Source organism: Malaclemys terrapin, chromosome 5 (genome assembly GCF_027887155.1).
Source record: "Malaclemys terrapin pileata isolate rMalTer1 chromosome 5, rMalTer1.hap1, whole genome shotgun sequence".
In the NCBI taxonomy this organism is placed as follows: domain Eukaryota; kingdom Metazoa; phylum Chordata; order Testudines; family Emydidae; genus Malaclemys; species Malaclemys terrapin.
The window spans coordinates 6,127,764-6,148,622 of record NC_071509.1 but is presented as its reverse complement, the minus strand read 5'-3'; the positions used below and the strand labels follow the sequence as shown (position 1 = coordinate 6,148,622).

Below are 20,859 nucleotides of genomic sequence, written 5' to 3'. Positions count from 1 at the left end.
GGGGAGATGGTCTCTGGCTCCATCCGTCGCTCACCTGCCCGTCTCCTGGCTTTTCCTCGTGGTCTTTATCCATTTGCTCAGGAGTGAGTTCTTCCGTCTGTAGCACCAGTAGATCCCCAAAGCTGTGGCGGGGAGGATCAGCAGGAAGATGACCAGCATGGCGATCAAGATGGCTTCATGGTCTGGGGAGGAGGGGGAAGTGGAGAGATGAGGAGGGGGCTTGAAGTTGTATCAGCCCCTTACACTGGGGGTGGAAAACACCCGCTCCCATTTGACAGGCGGACCTCAGAGCAGTTTGGCGTAGAAACGCCGCGATCTGCGTCTAGCCCCTTCCGTTGACTGCACCTCGTAGGGGCTCACAGCAAACCAGTATAGAGCCACCTTCTCTGACCACCAGTGCCGCAAACCCAGACCCCGATACCTTTGCTGCAGGCTTAACCTGCAGGCGCAAAACGGCATGCCTAATGTATGCCCCCCCTCCCCCCCCGGGGCAAGCTGGAGTTGCAGGCACAGCCTGTGGCACCTGCCCAGCCACCGGGGACCCGAGAAGTTGCTAAAGAGGCAGCTGTGGGGTAGCATTGCCAACAGCTCTCCCTGTGTGTGGTGTGGGGAGAACAGCTGGAGATGCCGAATGAACCTCCCCACGTGGGTACTGTCCCATCAGCTCGCCGTTCTTGTGGCACAAGAGAGCAGCTCCATGCTTCCTTCACTCCCACCTCCCATCCCAGGGAGCGGCCCGGCTTTGAGCTGAGGCGGGGTGCGGAAGCCCTGGGGCCACCTCCCCGCCCCACTCCACCTCGGGCCTGACATCAGAACTCACTGTCGTGCTGCACGGGGCCGCTGTCCACGCTGCCCCCCAGGCCTGGCTTCTCGCAGTACGGGGGGGCCCAGCTGGCATCGCAGTGGCAGTTCTTGTTGCTGTTACAAACCTACAAGTGCAGGGGGGGGGGGGTCAGGGCCAGGGCAGAGTAATGGTCAATAGCAGACTGGTAGGAGGACAAAGCACAAGGAGATGAAAAGCCGGTGACGAGCTCCCACAGGCAACCAACGCCAGAGGGGGCCCAACTGGGGAAGGAGGCGTAGCCACGGTTAGCTTCAGCCTTCCCAGGCTCCACCTCCCCAGGCGAGCTCTCACAGCAGCGACAGCCGCACTGGAAGAGCTCCGGACCATCCGTCTAGGTGCCTCTATCACACCTCTCATGGCAGCCTTGGCGAGCCCACGGTTCTGGCCAGGGCATCTGTAATCATGGGATCAAACCAACGTCCTCGTTGGCTGTCCCTTTCCCCCTTCCAGCGGGGTGAAGTGCTCGAGCCGTCTAGTGGCCCATCCGGATATCTGCAGGTCCAGTTCCGTGGACTTCAGGGAGGCAATGCTCTGACGTCACATTGCTAAACCAACTGTGCTCTGGAAGCCCGTTTCTCCACCCACGCTCAGGAGGGGGGATTTTCGCCTGCAGAACTTTGCACTCCACCCAAACCGCTCCAAGTTCACTCACCCTCTACTGGGTGTCCTTGGGGGCCTGCTGGGAAGATACTTGTTTACCAGAAGCTCTGGATTCATGTCACAGGGAGCCCTGCCTGTGGAGACCAAATCTTCATCCCCTCTAAACTTTTCATCAGAATGGCTCCTTCTGGCCTATGAATCTTCCTCCTGCTCGAAGGTCTCAGCCGGGCTTCTGAGCATGGCTGGGCACCAAGCTACGACAGGCATCTGAACCACGCTCCCTCCCAAACTGAGGCGAAGTTCAGATCTAGAACCCAGGTCCTTAGAACCCGGGTGATCCAACCTGCTCCCCTCAAACTTGGCTCCTGACTCAAACAGACTGACTCAGCCCCTTCTCTACTGGACATGGATGCAAAGGGCAGGTGGCCACTTGGCTGTGAGATGCTCGCCTCACTGGAGAACCTCAGGACTCCACCAAAGCTCGGGGATGGTTACTCACCCCGTGGCCGTGGCACTGGGAAATGCACTTCTCCAGCTCAAAGAAGGAAGCGTTCTGGCACCTGCGATCCTTGCAGACCTGAGGGAAATGAGCGAGGGGGGAGTTAGTGAGGAAGGACCTAGGAGTTCAGATAGGAAAATGTGACCTTGCACTCCTCAGCTAGGACCACGGGGACCTCGACAACTTGGGAAATAGAGCCTCCAACTCCAGTCACTCCGCAGTTGTAACATGCAAACCCCAATAATATCTTACACTCTTCAGACCTGATTAGCGAATCCAGTCCAGCCCGCACTGCCTTCTCCCTTCCCCATAAGCGCCGGCTGGGTCCCCAGAGCACTTCCCCGAGGGCTCAGCCAGGGCGATATTCCTGGCACGCCAGCAGCAAGGGTCCACTGCCCCACTTTGGAAACTCATTCCTAGTCTGACCTGGCTGACGTTCTTTGTGAAGCGCGTGGAGATGCAGGGTGAGCAGTGCTGCCCCAGGGCAAGCGATCACCCCCTGTTGGGGTCAGGAGCCGTCCCAGCACGGAGACTCTCCTCAGCTTGGTTCTGTCCCACCCGGAGGTGCCCTCAAAAGTTCTGCCCCTTCCGCAAACCTGGTGCTTGATAGCTGCATACACCCTGTTAATGCATCATCCCTTCGATGCCCGTGGCGAAGGGGGTCAGGAGCCCCTGTGTGTCTTGCATCGTCCTGCCCAAGGCTCTGCTGGGTGACTCTGCATGAACCAAAGGCCACAGCGTCCTCCGACCGTTTGAGGGGGTGTGGGAGGAGGGGGCACTTACCATCCCATCCCCGCACTTGGTCCCCGTCATCACCAGGCCGGGGTCCGACAGGTCCCCCTCGTCGTCCTTGGTGGCGTACATGAAGGTGCCTCTGCATTTCACCTCCCGCCCGTTAAAGCGGATGGTGGTGTCCATGGAGACGGTGTTGGTCCCCTTGGGTTTCCTGGCCGAGCTCTGGCACTGAATCTTGCCGCACTTGGCGTCTCTAGGAAGAGAGGCACCGAGGTTACCGAACGGGCCCTCGCTGGTCGAGCTGAACTCGTCAAGTTACTGGCCCCCCCACGGTATCAGAGAGGATCGGGACGTGCTGTAGGAGGAGCTTAACAAAGCAAGGGATTCTGGGTAATTCACGAGTTGTCTGCTTAAGCACCTGGCGTCGGTTGTCTCACACGACACCGCCTGCTAGGCCAGGGCCCCTGATTCCAGAGAAGTTGACTGCCCATTCCCCAGAAACGCTCAGGCCCCGGAGCGATTTCATTTGGACCCATCTCCCCGCAGTGTTGAGAGACCCCTCACTTGCCTAAGTGCCACCTCTAGCATCTGTGTGCCAGGGACGAGTCAACCAGCCCTGCCAGGGAGCTGAGGGGATGGACCACAAACGATTCTCTCTACACCAGACCGTGCCCCGGGGTGGCATGAATGTCTTCATGAAGAGGGTGCGCGCTACCAATGGAGCAATACACAACAGTTCCTCTCCAATCACCCGTTTCACGCTCCGATACTATCACTGGCCTCTCGCCCACTGACCGGCAGGCACATGAGGGTGACAAACCTACAGCTGCTAAATCACAGAATCGTAGGACTGGAAGGGACCTCGAGAGGTCATCTAGTCCAGTCCCCTGCACTCGTGGCAGGACTAATTATCTAGACCATCCCTGACAGGTGTTTGTCCAACCTGCTCTTAAAAATCTCCAATGATGGAGATTCCACAACTTCCCTAGGCAATTTATTCCAGTGCTTAACCACTCTGAGAGTTAGGAAGTTTTTCCTAATGTCCAACCTAAACCTCCTTTGCTGCAATTTAAGCCCATTACTTCTTGTCCTAGCCTCAGAGGTTAAAAACAACAATTTTTCTCCCTCCTCGTTGTAACAACCTTTTATCTACTTGAAAACTGTTATGTCCCCTCTCAGTCTTCTCTTCTCCAGACTAAACAAACCCAATTTTTTCCACCTTCCCTCATAGATCATGTTTTCTAGACCTTTTTTGTTTCATTTTTGTTGCTCTTCTCTGGACTTTCTCTAATCTGTCCACATCTTTCCTGAAATGTGGCACCCAGAACTGGACACAATACTTCAGTTGAGGCCTTGTCAGCGTGGAGTAGAGCGGAAGAATTACTTCTCGTGTCTTGCTTACAACGCTCCTGCTAATACATCCCAGAATGATGTTTCCTTTTTTTTGCAACAGCGTTACACTGTTGACTCACATTTAGCTAGTGTTCCACTATGACCCTCAGATCGCTTTCCGCAGTACTCCTTCCTAGGCAGTCATTTCCCATTTTGTATGTGTGCAACTGATTGTTCCTTCCGAAGTGGAAATCAGACACTGTGCTACCTGCTAGGAGGCGGAATTGAGCCTAGCCTTCGGGAGGGAGGGAAGGAGAAACCAGGTTCTGGCTAAGGGAAGTCCAGACACCGACGCTGCTGGTGTGAGAATCAAACTCAGACTCTTCGGCACCGGGAGTACATGGGGCCTCCCCCTGAGCTGCCAGGGATCTCCAGGAGCTAGGAGTGAGCAGCAGGCTGTTACCACAGGAGCCAGCTGCTAGGGGGAGCCGTGATCACACTCACTAAGCTGGTGTGTTACACGTGTGGGTGTGAATCCCCAGCGCCCACCTCCGGTCACATTTCACGTAATGCCCCTGGCTGTCCTTGCCGCAGTTCCCATACGTGTCGCCGGCCGTGTTGACATCTTGGAAACAGGCATCGGGAGCCGGCCAGGCGCCTGGAGGGGAGAAGAATCAAGGCGGCATGAGCATTCCTGCGTGCAGATCCCACGCCGTGGGTGGAAAGCCAGAGCGAGGGCAGGAGGCTCACAGGTTGGAGCCATGTGGAGCAGCCTCTGGGTTTGCAATGCGGGGCTGGAAACGACCGGGGTGCAGGGTCTCCCCGGAGACGCCTGCGGCTCCAGCGTCAGACAGCGATCGCACCCTGGCTGCACAGAGGCAGCATGGAGACTCGGGGGAGAGAGGAGGGGCAGGGAGGGGAGGAGGATTCGCTTTTGCTCTGTGGCTTTGCGGTGGAATTCAGTCTTCAGGGCCATTTCCCCTGCTGCACTGCAAGACTTATCCCTGCCGCAGTACACAGCCCAGTCCAGTAGGTGGCACTAACAACACGCTAATGGGAAGATTCTCCATCCGTATGGGAAAACGGGACAGACCGAGAGCAAAGTCTCACACCTGCTAATCTGCAGCCTACGAACCAGGCTCCCCGCTCCGCCCGTACTTGAATGACCAGGGTACAGTGGCTGCGTATCGCTAGCGTGTCTGCACTGGCGTGCGGAGCCGGCGTGCCTGGGCAGCGCGCATGTGGATGCAGGGTGCAGCATGCACTGGGATGGAAGGGTGCGTGTCCCACGGAGGGGCCACCCAAATACCCAAGCCCCAGACCTAATGCAGCCAGAACTGCCCTGGGAAGCAGCAGCCCCAGTCTGGAAACACGCCGCCACTTGGGCCTGAACATCGCAGGCTCGTCCCGACTGCAGGGGAACATCGTCGGACGCACCGCCTGGGGCCAGCTCGGAGCCGTTCGGTGTGTCCCACCCCCCCCCCGCCAAAGACAGGCGCGAGCCCTCACACCGAGCGAGAGCGAGGAATGGAGGGGGAGGGAGCCGGGCTCACCTGGGCCCCAGAGCTGCACGCACTGCTGGTGATGAGTCAGGCACATGCCGTTGCTGCAGTATGCCTCCCCGCCGGCGCAGGCCGAGCCATCCAGCAGGTACACGTTGCCGGGGCAGTAGGGCGAGGCCCCCGTGCAGTATTCAGGGAGGTCGCAGGATCCGGCCGGCTCCCTGCACATAGTCCCAGCTGTCTTCAGCTGCCGGAGCCAGAGGAGAAGAGAGACATTTGCACCTTGGTCCCATCAGCCACAAAAAAACCTTTAGCCCCGCCCGGTAGCCACACCTGTTAGCCTGGTCCCCACCGTCACCCCTGAGCCCCTGAGTGCGGTGGGTTGGAGGCTGACCGGCAGCTGGATTGGCCATTCCATCAGCACTGGGATTGGCTCTGCTTCATCCTGAGCCTCCCGCCTGGGGCCCAAACGCTGCTCCTCACAGACAGCGAGGGCAGGAAATCCAGGCCTCCTGCCTCCCAGCCCCATGCGGGAGCAGCCAGCAGGGCTTCCCGAGGCCCTCCAGAGCCAACCCAAGGTCAGGTTGAGGTAGAGGATGAAGCTGGGGCACGGCACACCCAACAGTGGGCTCCCTTCCTCAAACCCGATCTTACACAGCGCCATCTGCTCCCACCTCCCTCCCCCAGCCCGGCCCGGCTACCTGGCAGCTCTGACAGCAGTCCCCGTGGGCGCACTGGGCTCCGGCCTTCAGCGTGCAGTTGTGTGCATTGCAGCAGGGGTTGGTGCACTCCTGTACGGGGAGAGCCAGCCACAGGGGTGAGCTGGCTACTTGGCCTCTCTCAAGCTGACCCTGGTCATTCCCTTCCCACCCCCCACCCCCGCTCAGGGCTGGCTTCTGAGGACCCTCCCCAAGATAGCTCTTCAGCCCTCCTTCAGGGTTGAAGCACTTCACCGAGGTCAGTATTATTACCCCTATTTTGCAGATGGGGAAACTGAGGCACGAGGTGGGGCACAACTTGCCCTCCCAGGCGAGCGGCAGGACCCCCGGGCTAACAGCCTTTGGCCTGAACCTCGTCCCGGTTCACACTGATGACACACCATAGGGTAGCGCCCAGAGGCCCCGGCAAGATCAAGGCCCCACTGTGCTAGGTGCGGCACAAACGCATTGTAAGCGCTCAGAGTCAGAGGGTCTGATCTAAAGCCCACTGAATTGAACCGAATCCCTTCCCGCTTCTGTCCCCTGTTCACTCCCCCTCCATCCAGGGGGTGTTCTGCCCCTGCTCTGCCCTGCCAGGGGCACAGCAGATAACGGCGCCAACGGCACCCCCATGGGCACAGCTCAGTTCTCCTTGCAGAGCCGAGAAACCTACCCCCAGCTCCCCACAGTCGCACTCCTCCCCGTCCTCCAGGAAGCCATTTCCACACTTCTTGCCCACCACCAGGTCTTTGGTGCTGGGCATGTTGAAGAGACACATCCCGCCTCCCTTGTGGAAGTAACTCTCCAGCTGTCTCTTGCTACAGAAGCTGAACACGCGAGGGAACGGGTGGCTGCAGAGAGGGAGAGAGAGACGGGGAGATATTTAAATCGGAGCAACCAGTTCCCAGGGGGAGAAGGAAAGGCGCAGACACACCTGAGCCTGGCAGCCCGAATGCCTGGGAATTAGAGAGCACAGGGTCTTCAATGCACATGCAGTGATATCCAGCCCTAGGCACCACTTAATCCCTGTTTTGAAACAGGCCCTGGGGCCAGACTGCATAGTCCTGGAGAGTAATGACCGAAGCATCTTCCAGAGCAGGGTCACTTGGGCAAGCAGCCTGTGAAGTGCTCAGGTATTGCAGTGATGGGGCCAGAGAAGTTCCTACGGTAGATTATTCTTGGGGGAATTCTGCGCCATTGCACAAGTGCAGAATTAATGTCACCCGCAGATTTTACTCTTTCCCCGCAGAAAAATTGATGGCAGCGGGAGGTGGGTCTGGTTTGAGTGTCAGGAGCAGCCGGGGGAGATGTAAATCGCCACCTCAGGGGATGGGGTTGGGCTCTCTCCGCCCCTCTCACTCACTATCGTGGTGCGCCCAGAGCTGGGGAGGGGCTGGGCTAGGGATGCCATAGCTGGTGGCTCCTACTGTGCACCCAGGGGCCAGGGCCAGGTCAGAGTCATACCCGCCTCTGGAAATGACCCCCAGCTACAGGAAGCCCCCCAACGACCTCCCGCTTCCTGCCCCAATCGCTCCCCAGCTGCGGGGGGGAGGGGTCACCATATGAGGAACTGCCCCCCTCTTCTTCCCAGCCCCCATGCATCTGGATCACCCCACACTCAGAAGCTCCCCCCCAAGCTCCACCTCTCCCTCTACCTGGACCGCCCCACCAAGCCCCCCACATCCAGACTCCCACCCCACTGAACCCCAACCAGCTGCAACCAAACCCCCACCCACCTCCCAGGCTCCCCCCCCCCGCTGAGCCCCACTCACCTTCACCTGGATCCCCCACAGAGTCCCATCCCCTGCACCCAGAACCCCACAACAAGCCCCTGTGCTTCCAGAACACCCCTCCCCCAGCACCTGGACCCCCCACTGCGCCGCCCGCACCCGGATTGCTCCACACAGAGTCCTCTCACCACACCTAGCTCCCCCCCACACTGAGCCCCTCCGCACATGGCTCCTGCCTGCCCACGCCTGGATCGGGGGGCAAGACTGGGTGTGCGTGTGAGACTCTGTCCCTCTCGCTTGCTATAGAGCCATAGAGATGTGCTAATATGCCTAGCAAGGAACCTATTTGTCAAAAACCATTGCCGGAGTCTTTTTTGTTGTTTGTTACAGGCATTTTGAAATAAATTACCTAAATCAGCGGTTCTCAAACTTTCCCAACCCATTTTGGTAAAGGATCCCCATTTTGATTTAAAAAATTTTTGCGGCCCCTCCAGGACCCCACTCAGCCCCACGCCCTGCCCCCGCTCCTCCCCCTCCCTCCCAGTGCCTCCTGCACGCCGCTGAACAGCTGTTCCCCAGTGTGCAGGAGGCACTGGGAGGGAGGGGGAGGAGTTAATCAGCGGGGCCCCTGGACCGCCCTCGCAGACCTCTACTGGTCCACGGAGCCCAGTTTGAGAAACACTGACCTAAATAACTGAAAACGATGTGATTGTGTTGTGCTATTTTGACAAAGCGAATATTGTGTGCAGAAATTGGAATTTTTTGGTGCAGAATTGCCTCAGGAGGAGCAGATAGATAGAAACCCCTTTCAGACGAGACCCGTGAAGCAGGAACTTGGCTCTTCAGAGGGGAACGGCTAGTGAGTTTGCCTGTTCGGTGAATCTGTGGCTGGGTCCGTACAGAAACCCCCGGTGTCAGCGAAACCACCCGAGGTAGGTGTGGGGAGAGCGTGCCCCGCCTCACCACAGAAACGCAAAGACTCTGGCTCTTAGGAACAGCAGCGCTCCTGTTAAATACCCTCCAGCCGCTGGAAAGAGACGTGACCACACGCGTGTGCAGGCCTGAATGGAGGGTAGCGGTAAAACACGCACCGGCTACTTCATGATAACTCAGACATGGCGCTCATCGCTATGCCGGACTCTGGGAAGGGCAAACACCCCTGGGGCCTGCAATGAACAAGGCACTCGGGGCAGCCGTGGCCAGACGCTCCCTTCGCCGACACCCTCTCACCCAGTGGCAGCGGCCATGACGCAGCCTCCTTGAGCCGGGGTGGCCTCCACGCAGCAGCCCTCGCTGTCGTGGCTCATGCCGAAGTTGTGCCCGATTTCGTGAGCCATGGTGGCGGCGGCTCCGATCGGCAGGTCCGAGTGGTCCTGGTGCAGAGAGGGGAAGGGACGAAGACAGCATCAGGGCCTCCGCCATCCAGGCCGGGGAGAGCAGCTCGGCCTGATAAAGGAGCTGGTGCCAGCTGGCTCAGAAGGGCTGGGATTGTTTCCCAGGGGGTGAGGAAAGCAGAGGATGCCCGTGGCACCTCAAGGCTAGTCTCCGCCTGGAATCCCAGCGCCGAGGGGCACGGGGAACTGAGATGCAGAAAGGAGCCAGTCAGAGTCAGAGATCAGGGCCTAGATTTGGACCCAGAGCTTCCCATGGGGAGGTGTCAGATCTGGAATCGTGGTTCAGCCCCCTGTGAAATTCAACCCCAGTTCTGAGTTTCCCCAATTTCCGGGACATTTGGGTGCAGGGCTAAGGCAGGATTGTGTCGCACAGCTCAAGGGGGACCCCAGGATCTGGCCCCCCTGTGAACAAGCGCCAAGGCCTCTGACCACAGAGGGAAAGGGCTCCGGCTGACAGAGGAGCGAGCACCACTAAGCTCCGACCCTGGAGCCTACAGCTACTGACGCTGCTCAAGACGGCCTGGGCCAGTGGAGGAGCGAGTGGCTCAGGAAACACAAGGCTGGGCAGATCTTGCCTACAAATTCTACGGGCACCGGCTCTGAAGGCTGCTAACTTGGCCCAGGAGAAGAGGGAGCAGCAATGACATAACCCCAGCAGGTGGGAGGAGGCCGGGGGGGGGTGCCCCAGAGACCGAGGGGATAACGGGAACCCCCTTCTCCTTACCGCGCTCACACCTCCCGAGTTCTCTGCGCTGCACATCCCCTCCAGCGGGGCCATCCCAATGGTCGTCCCTCGGAAGTTCCCGCCGCTGTCCAGACGCGCACCGGAAACGAGAAGGGGGGGCTTGCGTTAGAGCGCCCTGGAGGCAGAGCGCTCGCCTGGGGAGACCCCCACAGAGAAACCAGGGGACTCACGTCAACAGCTGGGCATTGTCGTGCTTCTTCCGAGACCTCAGCGCCTTCTTCCACTGCAGGAAGGACCACAAGGTGGCGTTGGCGTCACTGGTGACCGTGCACTGGTCCCTCTCCGTCCACACTTCCAGGCCAACGAGGGCCACTTTGATATTCAGAGACCTGTAAAACTGAGCAAGGGGGGAAGATGATCAAGCAGTGCTTCACAGCTGGGCCTCCGGCGGACTCCTCTGGATTCAGACCACCTCTGCCACGCTTCCCTCCCCACCCCATGGGGCAGAGGACGTCACGTGTTCATGTCTCACGTTGCTAGATGACACACTGGTTCTGTGAGTCCTAACCTGCCGTGATCCCGTAAGGGAAGAGCCGAACCTTAGCCCCCTAGTGGTCTGCACCCTGGACACGGTGGCCTGGCTTGTGCCAGTGAGAGGCACCCAAACTAGACAGGCCAAAGGGCAGGGACTAGATGAAGAGCAGGTGTGCCACAGCCCTGCTCCTGCCCTAAGTCATGCTGGACAGCGCAGGAAGGATTCACTCAGTGGCCCTGTGACTAAATCGAGACGCAACAACGCTGGGAACCTTGGGGACAGGCTTGTGGCGCCGTCTAAGGCAAAAGCGCTGTGAGCCTGGTGCCCGGGGACGCAAGGTGCTGTACACACGCGGTGCCACGCAGACAGAGAGCAACCTGCTCTGCCAAGGGCACCCGGGCGTTACCTTGTCCACGTAGTTGGCGATCTCCAGGATCCGCTGCTTCGTTTGGCCCAGGTTGCGATTCTGTTTGAGGAACTGGAGAGAGGGGAACAAAAGAGCGATTAGGCTAGGCAGGAGGGCGTATTTAAGTCCCTTCTTAAGCAAAGCTACTGCCATATTACATGGATAGATATGAATCACAATGTATATTGATTTTTAGATTATATATAAATCTCCCAACATTCTCCCTTCTTGATACATGATTAATACCACTCATTATTGTATCACTTTCTAAATTTGCAAGCAATTCAATTGTATATATTACTTGCTTTAAAACTTGTTGTTGCTTTTTTATTTGGCAGTATAAACATAGGTTAACAAAATTATTAATGCAAATATTATTACAGTAGGATGTAGCATTACATTTAAAAGAGCTGTGACACTGGGAGATCATTTTTAAAAAACATTATACACCTCTACCCCGATACAACGCGACCTGATATAAGACGAATTCGAATATAAGGCGGTAAAGCAGTGCTCCAGAGCGGGGCTGCGCACTCCGGTGGATCAAAGCAAGTTCAATATAACACCGTTTCACCTATAACGCGGTAAGATTTTTTGGCTTCCGAGGACAGCGTTATATTGGGGTAGAGGTGTACCAATGAGAAATTACCAATTTTTTTTTTATTTTAATATTTGACCATTGTGGATTAAAATGTTTATATTTTTTAGCTGAGCAGACAGATAAATTTTTTGCATATTGCCTGATTTTTTTGCTTTTAAAAACAATTAAAAAATTAATTGGTAATGTATTTTTAAATTAAAAGGACCATTTTTTGGTTTTTAAACTTTTTTTTTTTAAATAAAGGACCTTGGTAAATAATTGTATTAATAATGACCTTTGTGACATTACATTTACATGACTTAATTGGGCCTTTTATTGTTATACTTTTTTAAAATACACAAATACACCCATTGCCTAAATTAAACACTTTTGTGCCATTAGAGTCTAAATATTGCACAGTACATTGGGGTTTTTTGGACCAATTTTTTTTTCTTAGCAGTTTTCCAATGATTTTTTTTTTAAATTTCAATTTAATAGACCAGTTCTTGTATCACAAAGTTTGAATTTATATAGACAAAGACAGTCTGCAACATTTTTTTTAAAGCAGATTACTAAGGCCTGGTCCCCACTTCGGACTAAGGTATGCAAATTCAGCTACGTTAATAACGTAGCTGAATTCGAAGTACCTTAGTCCGAACTTACCGTGGGTCCAGACGTCCCCCGTCGATGCCGCGTACTCCTCTCGCCAAGCTGGAGTACCGGCGTCGACGGCGAGCACTTCCAGGATCGATTTATCGTGTCTGGTTAAGACATCTTAAATCGACCCCAGAACATCGATTGCCTGCCACCGGACCCTCCAGTAAGTGAAGACGTACCCTAAGAGCGTTGACCTTTGCTTCCTATGCTGAAGTTATACTTATAGAATCAGAAATAGTTTCCCCATTAATTTAGCCAGCTGCATATCCTGTATATCTTTTAGAGTTCTTATGGTATGAGCTACCATTTGTAAACCAAACTCCCCCCCCCCGCCCCCGAGGCATAGCACTTTATTTACCGGGGGTGCTTTTTTAACTAACTTCGGTTCAGTTTCCGTCAGGAGGGCATACGGTAACATTACTGCTTGTTTGTTATTTTTATAAGTAACTTTTTTGCTAGTTAATATTAAGGTCCATTTGGCCATTCTGGTATTTGATACTTTTTTTCCCCTGCAGTTTTTCTGATAAAATATACTTCGGGGCGAGTGAGGTGTTTGGAGGGGCTGTGCCAGTAGTCAAAGCAAAAGCATCAATGGCCCACACAGCAGCTAAACATTTTTTTCCCCACAGATTCCAAACTGTGGTTTCATAGGGGTTAATTTTTTAGACTTATATGCTACCGGTATTAACTTGTTATTGGTTTTTTGCATCAATACCATCGCTAGACTGCACTGGATTGCTGCCAACTTAATTACAAACGGCTTGTTTATCTCTGGGAATTTCAATGCTGGAGCTTGCATTATGGCTTGTTTTAAATGACAGAAAGCTCTTTTTTGGTTTAGGCCCCCACTTTCAGTCTACTTTTTTTTTTAGTAAACACCACAAGGGTCCAGTTATAGGGGCAAAATTTCAGATGTGTTTTTTTAAATAGTTAAACCCTCCTAACATCACCCTCAACACATGAAAGTTCTTTGGCCTTGGGAAATTTATTAATGATTTTACCTTTTGTTGATTTACCTGAATTTTTTCTTTCCGTAGGCTCACCCCCAAATAATTTACTTTTTTTTGCACTCGTTGGGCATTTTTTTTTATTAGCCTTGAAACCCGCTTTCTGAATGAGTTTTAACACCTTTTTAGTTCGCTCAGTCGCTCCTTTTTAATGTGTCCCCCTCACGAATATGTTATATACATCGCAGCTGACTTTTTTTTTAATTCTTTTTGGAGATTTGATCCAGCATTCGCACCACATGTTGGTGCGCAATAACCGGAGCGCAGTGTGGGCCCCGGGGAATGTTTTTAAATAAGTACGGTTGTTCCTTACAAGTGAACGCAAAGGGACGAAGGAAAGTCAACGCAGGTGGTGGCAGGGGAACAAGGTGGGAGGACTGTGGAGAAAGCCGGGCACAGGTTTTCAGACAAATCGTTTATTTGCTGAGAAATGCAGTTCTGGTCGACCCGGGAGAAGCACCTGGAGGTGGGTCCGATATCTCCCCTAAAGCAGCTGTGCAGGGGAAGAGCAAGTCCTGTTCTTCCCCCGCCCAGCTGGGACTAGCAGATAGGAGCCCCGAGCAGGGGCACTCGGAAGATTGGACCCACCTCCACCACTGGGAACCTCCTGCGGCTGCAGGAAGCTCCAGGGCCGGCTCTGGACTCCAGACCAGGTGTGTTAGAACCTGTGCTGTTTTGTTAAGTCTGACTGCCACGAGGAACGCACCCTCACACCGAGTCAACCAGGGCAATCTGATCCTCGCTCTCCTTTAGTGCTAAGCCTCCATTCATCGAGGGTTCACAAATGGATCAACCGACATTATAAGCATATTACAGACCTGGGGCATGTGTGTTATACATGGTTGTAAGCCCTGGTCATTAGCCACCTATTGACCTGCTGGCCTCTGTAAACCTCTGTAACAATTAACCATTTATCACACTATCTATTAAGCATTTATTAACCCTTTATAAAAGGAACCTTTAATCCAAAGGGCGCTCGTTTCCTCTGCAGCCCCACCTCTCCTTTGCCCTACTCGGTCAGACATTTCGGTTACATCTCAAGTCCTTGGGGGCAGAGATCTGTTTTCTCTGCCTGTCACCCAGCACACTTGTGGGCCCTATAACGTAATGATGACAGGTACCTTCTGGGTACCACTGGAAGATTAAGAGTGGATATAATTATCATGGATGGATGGATAGATATGATCGATCTTGGCTATTCCAAAGGACAGAGAAAAAATAAAAACCTGACAGAAAGACAGGGATCCTGGCTCTTCTGAATGACTGACAAAGACCACGCTGTCCCAGCATCCAGCCTCCCTCCCTGACAGTCGTCCGTGTTCCTCCAGCTGACGATCAATTGGAGCCAGTTTCTGAGAGTTAAGTGCTCACCAGGGTGTAATCGGCGACAATGAACAGCTCCATGTACTTCAGGGTCCTCCAGGTGTCTCTCTTTGCCTGCTCAACAAATCGCAAGCGTCACGAGAAAGGAGGAAAAGGAAGCAAGTGCAACAGACAGGACTCAGTCCAAATTCTCAGCAACCCCAATCTTGACATTCAAGCTCACGTGCACTGAACAGTGATGGGGAAACGTTCAGAGAGAGGGAAACCGAGGCACAGAGCAGCAAAAAAAAATCTTGGCGGCTCAGATGCAATTTGCTGATCTGTAACAGGACCGTAACACTAACGTTAACCGCCCGTATCTTGCAGAATCCGCTATGGGATCTTTATTGCCCAGTGTTCCGTTTCACATTTCATCCAAACCAGAGCAACTTTTAACACTGTGCTAGTGAACTGGGCTCCATCCCAGCCCAGAGGGAAGAACGCCAGCTGCTAATCCACCAGCACTGCTTCCTGCTACATTTGTTTCCCCCTTAGAGAGCTCCCATCCAAGCACAAACCAGGTCTGACCACGGTTAGCGTCTACAAGCTCACCGCACACGGTGGCACGACCGCAGGAGGGAGCGGTTATCACACCCGGCTTTATACGGCCACACCTGGGGAGCTGCCCACAGCTCTCACCTGCCTCCGCACAGGTAAGGACCATTTAACAGGGCAGCGAAAGGAAAGCAAAGACTTACCCGCCGATGTACCGGCCTGACGAGTCTGGCAATGTCAGCTATGCTGCTTCCTAACAGGCCGCTATGCCCACAAGTCCCGCCTTCGACTGGCAAGTGCTCTGCCCTATAGAGGATGTGATGCTCAGGTTCCGGGGTCCCCAGGGGTTTCAAGTAGTAGCTATCGTTGGCATTCAGCACGATCAGGCCGCTGGCAACGAAGAGAGGAGAGACGTGAATGGAAAGGGAACAAGCCAGTCACCTTCTGCACACGAGGAGTTCAAGGGCAACTCTGACCAAGTTAACCAGGGGAGCAGAGCAGAGACATGCCCTAAGAACACGCGCGAGGGCTCTGACCCAGCAAAGCACTTATGTGTGGGCCTAGCTTTAGAACGTGAGCAGTTCCAGTAACTTCTAATTACACGTTAACGTCATGCGTGTCACTGAAATGCTGTGCTGGATCCGGCCTGTTAGCGTGCAGTCTGTGGGCACTCACTGGATTAGTACAGATCAGGCACAGAGTGGCGTGTGTGCTTTACAGCTGCTACAGGAAGGGGGGGCGTCAGGGAGGACTTTGAAAGGGAAGGCAGGAGTTGCTTGGCAAGCGTTCCCTGGGGGCTGTTAGAATCATAGAATCTCAGGGCTGGAAAGGACCTCAGGAGGTCATCTAGTCCAACCCCCTGCTCAAAGCAGGACTAACACCAACTAAATCATCCCAGCCAGGGCTTTGTCAAGCCGGGCCTTAAAAACCTGTAAGGAAGGAGATTCCACCACCTCCCTAGGTAACCCATTCCAGTGTTTCACCACCCTCCTAGTGAAAAAGTTTTTCCTAATATCCAACCTAAACCTCCCCCACTGCGACTTGAGACCATTGCTCCTTGTTCTGTCATCTGGTACCACTGAGAACAGTCTAGATCCATCCTCTTTGGAACCCCCTTTCAGGTAGTTGAAAGCAGCTATCAAATCCCCCCTCATTCTTCTCTTCTGCAGACTAAATAATCCCAGTTCCCTCAGCCTCTCCTCATAAATCATGTGCTCCAGCCCCCTAATTATTTTTGTTGCCCTCCGCTGGATTCTTTCCAATTTTTCCACACCCTTCTTGTAGTGTGGGGCCCAAAACTGGACACAGTACTCCAGATGAGGCCTCACCAATGCCGAATAGAGGGGAAAGATGATGTCCCTCGATCTGCTGGCAATGCTCTTATTTATACAGCCCAAAATGCCTAGGGGAAAGGGTGGCACAAGTCAGAAGTGGGTGTGGAAAACAATGCGAGCGGGCGAGAGAAATTCAGATGGAGGATTAGGGCAAGGGGCAGGCATTTGGAGAAGTGGGACAGACAGAGATATGGGAAGAGATGCCGATGGACCAGCGAATGAATAAACAGCCGTGAATAAATGGATCCAACAATTTCATGCCTTGGAAAGGAACAGCTCGCTCTGTAGCTAGGGGCCTCGCTCGCTCCTTACTGATTTGATCTGAACCGTTTTGGCGCACCGGCAGTAACAAAGGACTCACGCGCTAGCTCGTCCCCTGCCCCGCCCCAGCATGCCCCACCAGGGAAGCTGCACAACCAGCTAGATCATGCAAACTCTGAGCTGCTGACAATGCAGGGCCCAAACCAGGAATCTGGTGCTCACACAAAGCCATTTACCCCAAGCAACCACAGCAAGCCAGGGCGCACGCGTGAGCAAGAGAGCGGGCCCAGAGTGCTGGAAAACAGACCCCTGCAGTCAGCAGAGACCTTGGCATCTTTATGGCCCAAAGGAGAACAAACATCAAATGAAATCCCCCAGCTGACGAATCCTCCACCGCTGTCTTGGTCAGTTGCAGGAATCCTGCGTCAGATGAAAGCCGACACCCAGGCCGTCCAGCTGAGAGGCTGGCCCCACCGGCCATAACATTCCCCCATCAAATCGAAATCACATGTGCGCATAGCTGGGCGATTACTTCACCTGCTTGGATTGTTTGAGATGTGGGCCAGAATCTGCCATGTCCTTAATCCTCCTGCTGTCGCCAGAGAGCTGAGGGCAGCGCTGAACAATAGGGTAACGTTTTTCCTCCTCCTCCTCCTGAACCATGAAGGCTGGAAGCCCTGCCAGATTTCATTATTTAACCACCTAGGCATTCAGACACTGATCCCCAGCTCTTCCACAGTGCTTTCAAAGGAGGTTGGTATCATTAGCTCCATTGTACTGATAGGGCAACTGAAGCACAGAGTGGGAAAGTGATTTGCCCAAGGTCACCCTATAGGCCAGTGGCAGAGCCAGCAATGGAAATAGGTCATAGGAAGCGCAGGACTTCTAAGCCCCAGTCCAGAGCCCTATCCACTAGGCCACATTGCCCTCATGCTCCCAGTGACGAGTGAGAGGCAAAGACCTAGACAGACAGACCAATTGTTTAGACGGCCTCCCCCTCAACCCTCCTCACTTTATCTAAAGTGCTACCAACATCAGCCATTGCTATTCGATCTGCTGGTAAGTTTCCACACGGCTCCAGCCTTGGGAGACAGCTCCATCCTCACCTCTAGCCAGTCACACGGATTCTGCCATTAGGGGCCGTGCCTGGCACGTTGGCCTTTTACACCAAAACGGCAGAGGGGAGTTAAATCGCAAAGCGAGCCAGTTCCACAGGAGATTCCCGACCCATGCGATCAGCTGTTGCTAGAGAAGATTGTTTATAACGTGTCCGGCACTTTACTGACAAAGAGCCCCGTGTTCCACTGCCCTGCGTTTTGCATAGTCAATTACATCAGGGTAGAGCACCTGTAACAAACTCCCAGGTCAGAACGGTGCCCGAAGGCACAAAGCAATGGAGAAACTGGGCCAAAGTCTCTAGCTAGCCATCCAGCGTCTTATGCTGTGCCCATCACTGTGGCATCAGGGCAACTGTGTCCAGATGATCTTACAGTCTTGTCCACAGCAGCGTCCTTTGCACCAGTGCACCTGACTGGGGCAGGGAAGCGATGAAAAAAAATCAAGTGCAGAGAAGCGCCTCGCTCGCTTCAGAGTGGTGCGTCTGTCCCAGACAAACAGCGGAGAACACACTCGGTGAGGTCAGCTCAGTTGGTTTCATTTGGAGTTTTCCTTGTTGGTTCTGCTGTGGGGTCTTGGGGGGGGGGGGGGGGGGGGGGGGGGGGGGGGCGGGTTGATTGGCCCCCTGGTGGAAAGGAGTTTGGAAGCAGGAGGTTTTATAGTTTCCGTCAGAAAGGACCACTGGGATCACCTAGTGCGACATGCTGCACAACACGGGCCAGAGAACCTCCCTGTGTGAACGTGAAGAGCAGTGGTCCCGTCGGCGGGCTGGGGGTCCAGGCTTCGCAGGTCATGTGGATATTCATCAGCTTGGCCAGGAGGAACAAGGACCTTGACTACGATGTATGAACTGTGCTTTCCCTGCTGGGAGTGCCCTCCTCCATTGTGCGACACAGACTGAGCCCGCACCCTGCCCCAAGTTCCCCTCCACCCGCATGCCAAACTCTCCTCCTTACCTGATCCCCGAGCAGGAGCTGAGAACCACCCAGGAGTCCTGGTACCCTCGCACGTGGCCGTGGTAATAACAGTGATCCTGGGAAAAGCGAACAGGCAGCGGTGATTGGCTACCATTGGCCATCAGACAAACAGACCCTGCCGCTTGCTACTCCCACCCGCTGTTCGGTGACAAACCAACCCTGCTGTGGCCCCAAGCCAAGACTAAATCATGTCACTTGCCAACCCACTGCATCTAAGGGTGGGGAATTAAACACACCTTGTCTGTGCCCCGCGTAGGCCATGTGATGGACTGCACCAAATTCAGCCACCTGTCCTGTCCAGGCCCAATCGCACTCCCATCAAAGGCAGTGACTTCCACGTGAGCTGGACCAGGAGCCCCACAGTGCATCTGCCCAGGTGATCAGAGCACCTTGCTCCTGTAGTTCTGGGCCATACACCAGGCAGCCCGAAGGGGAAATAATCCCCACCCCAGAGAATAAACCCCACCCAGCTGCGAGAACAAAGCCAGACTGACCACGAGTCTGGTTCCCAAAGGTCACTGGACTTGGGCCTCCTGGACCGAACTCTCATTTCACTTTACAAAAGTGGATGAGTATCATTATGCCCGCTCAGCAGATGGGGAAACTGAGGCACGGGACAGGGCGGTGACTTGCCCAAGGTCACTTAGCAGGTCAGCGGCAGAGTCGGGAACAGAACCAGGGGCTTCTGACTCCTGTCCCTTGCTTTAACCACCATCTCCCCACAAGCTGCGGCACAGCCAGCGAGGACAATTCGAAGGCCGGCCATTGTGTGATGCAGCGAAGGTGGATACCCACGAGGCGGAGGGACGGAGTGAGACGCTGGCAGAAGGGCAGGAAGGCCTGAGGCGGGCCGTGGGGGAAGACCAGATGGGGGAGGCGGGGGCAGAACAGGGAGCTGGAGGAAAGCGGCTGCCTTCTGCTGCGTGTTTCTTTCCCTGGGATGGGAGGTGCTGTATCCCCAGGGGCGGCTCTAGGCACCAGCAAAGCAAGCACGTGCTTGGGGCAGCCCATTTGCAGGGGCGGCAGGGATCCAGCCTGGGAGCTGAGACCCAACAGGGGGCCCTGGGAGCTGTAGTTCTTTGGTGAGCTCCCGGCCTATAGAGCCAGCCCTGGAGCAGGGAAAGAACTACATTTCCCAGCATTCCCTTGGCCACTACCAACAGGAAAGAGGGGGAGGGAGTGAGGAAGCTGAGACCTCATGCTGCAGCCTGCTGTGAATGGAGAGCTGCGCTGGGAAGGGCAGGGAGACCATATTTTAACATTAAAAAAATAGGACACTCTAGGGGGAGGGAGGGTAGCCCCACCCTGCCCCCACCCACTCCCTCCGACTGCCCCCCCCAGAAACCCCAACCCATCCAACCCCCCTGCTCCCTGTCCCCTGATCACCCCCTCCCGGGACCCTGCCCCAACTGCCCCCCAGGACCCCACCCCTATCTAAGCCCCACTGGTTCTTGTCCCCTGATTGCCCCCTCCTGGGACCCCACCCCCCTTCTCCTTGTCCCCAGCTGCCCCCTCCTGAGACCCCCCCCCAACTTCCCCCCTACGACCCCACCCCCAACCTGTCCCCTGACAAACCCCTGGGACTCCCATGCCTATCCAACGGCTGCCTGTCCCCTGACTGCCCCCTCAAACCCTTGACCCATCTAACCCCCCCCCTTCTCCCTGCCCCTGACTGCCCCCTGAACCTCTGCCCCATCCAACCCCCCCTGCTCCCTGTCCCTTGACTGCCCCCCCGGAACCCCCTACTTCTTCTCCAGCCCCCCAGCCCCCTTACCGGGCCACTCAGACCAGCGTGTCTGGATTCGCACAGCGCCAGACACACTGCCGCATACATGCTGCCGTGCTCCCCCCCAGCCCCCCCCCCCAGCACCTGCCTTCCAGATTTGAACACCTCAAAATTCAGGAGTGCTCAAGCTCAGTTTGGGCAGCTGTTACTTCATTTCTCCCAAATCAAATCTACTGATCCACTGGAACTTGCTGTAGAAAAAGTAGGATAAAATTGAGCAAGAAATGCTTCCCAGTGGTTATCAGGACTGGAATTGCTATCAGCCATTGCCTTTTTGTTCGTTTGTTCGTTTGTTTGTTTAAAAGGAAGCCAGTGATATTGCAT

At 54.8% G+C, this 20,859-nt stretch overlaps 1 protein-coding gene across 1 annotated transcript in view; it reads right to left on the bottom strand.

The window, feature by feature from the left end:
* ADAM33 (ADAM metallopeptidase domain 33) overlaps positions 1–20,859 on the bottom strand; it is a 70,625-nt gene that overhangs the window by 7,080 nt on the left and 42,686 nt on the right. Inside the window, exons 5-19 of the mRNA XM_054031015.1 lie at positions 18,729–18,805; positions 15,265–15,451; positions 14,576–14,641; positions 10,961–11,032; positions 10,250–10,416; positions 10,059–10,143; positions 9,171–9,313; positions 6,884–7,061; positions 6,214–6,303; positions 5,564–5,759; positions 4,560–4,668; positions 2,727–2,931; positions 1,944–2,021; positions 821–929; positions 35–182 (exon numbers count right to left, since the gene is read on the bottom strand). Coding sequence (XP_053886990.1) covers positions 35–182; positions 821–929; positions 1,944–2,021; positions 2,727–2,931; positions 4,560–4,668; positions 5,564–5,759; positions 6,214–6,303; positions 6,884–7,061; positions 9,171–9,313; positions 10,059–10,143; positions 10,250–10,416; positions 10,961–11,032; positions 14,576–14,641; positions 15,265–15,451; positions 18,729–18,805 — 1,910 coding nt within the window. The remainder of the gene's footprint in view (positions 1–34; positions 183–820; positions 930–1,943; positions 2,022–2,726; positions 2,932–4,559; positions 4,669–5,563; positions 5,760–6,213; positions 6,304–6,883; positions 7,062–9,170; positions 9,314–10,058; positions 10,144–10,249; positions 10,417–10,960; positions 11,033–14,575; positions 14,642–15,264; positions 15,452–18,728; positions 18,806–20,859) is intronic.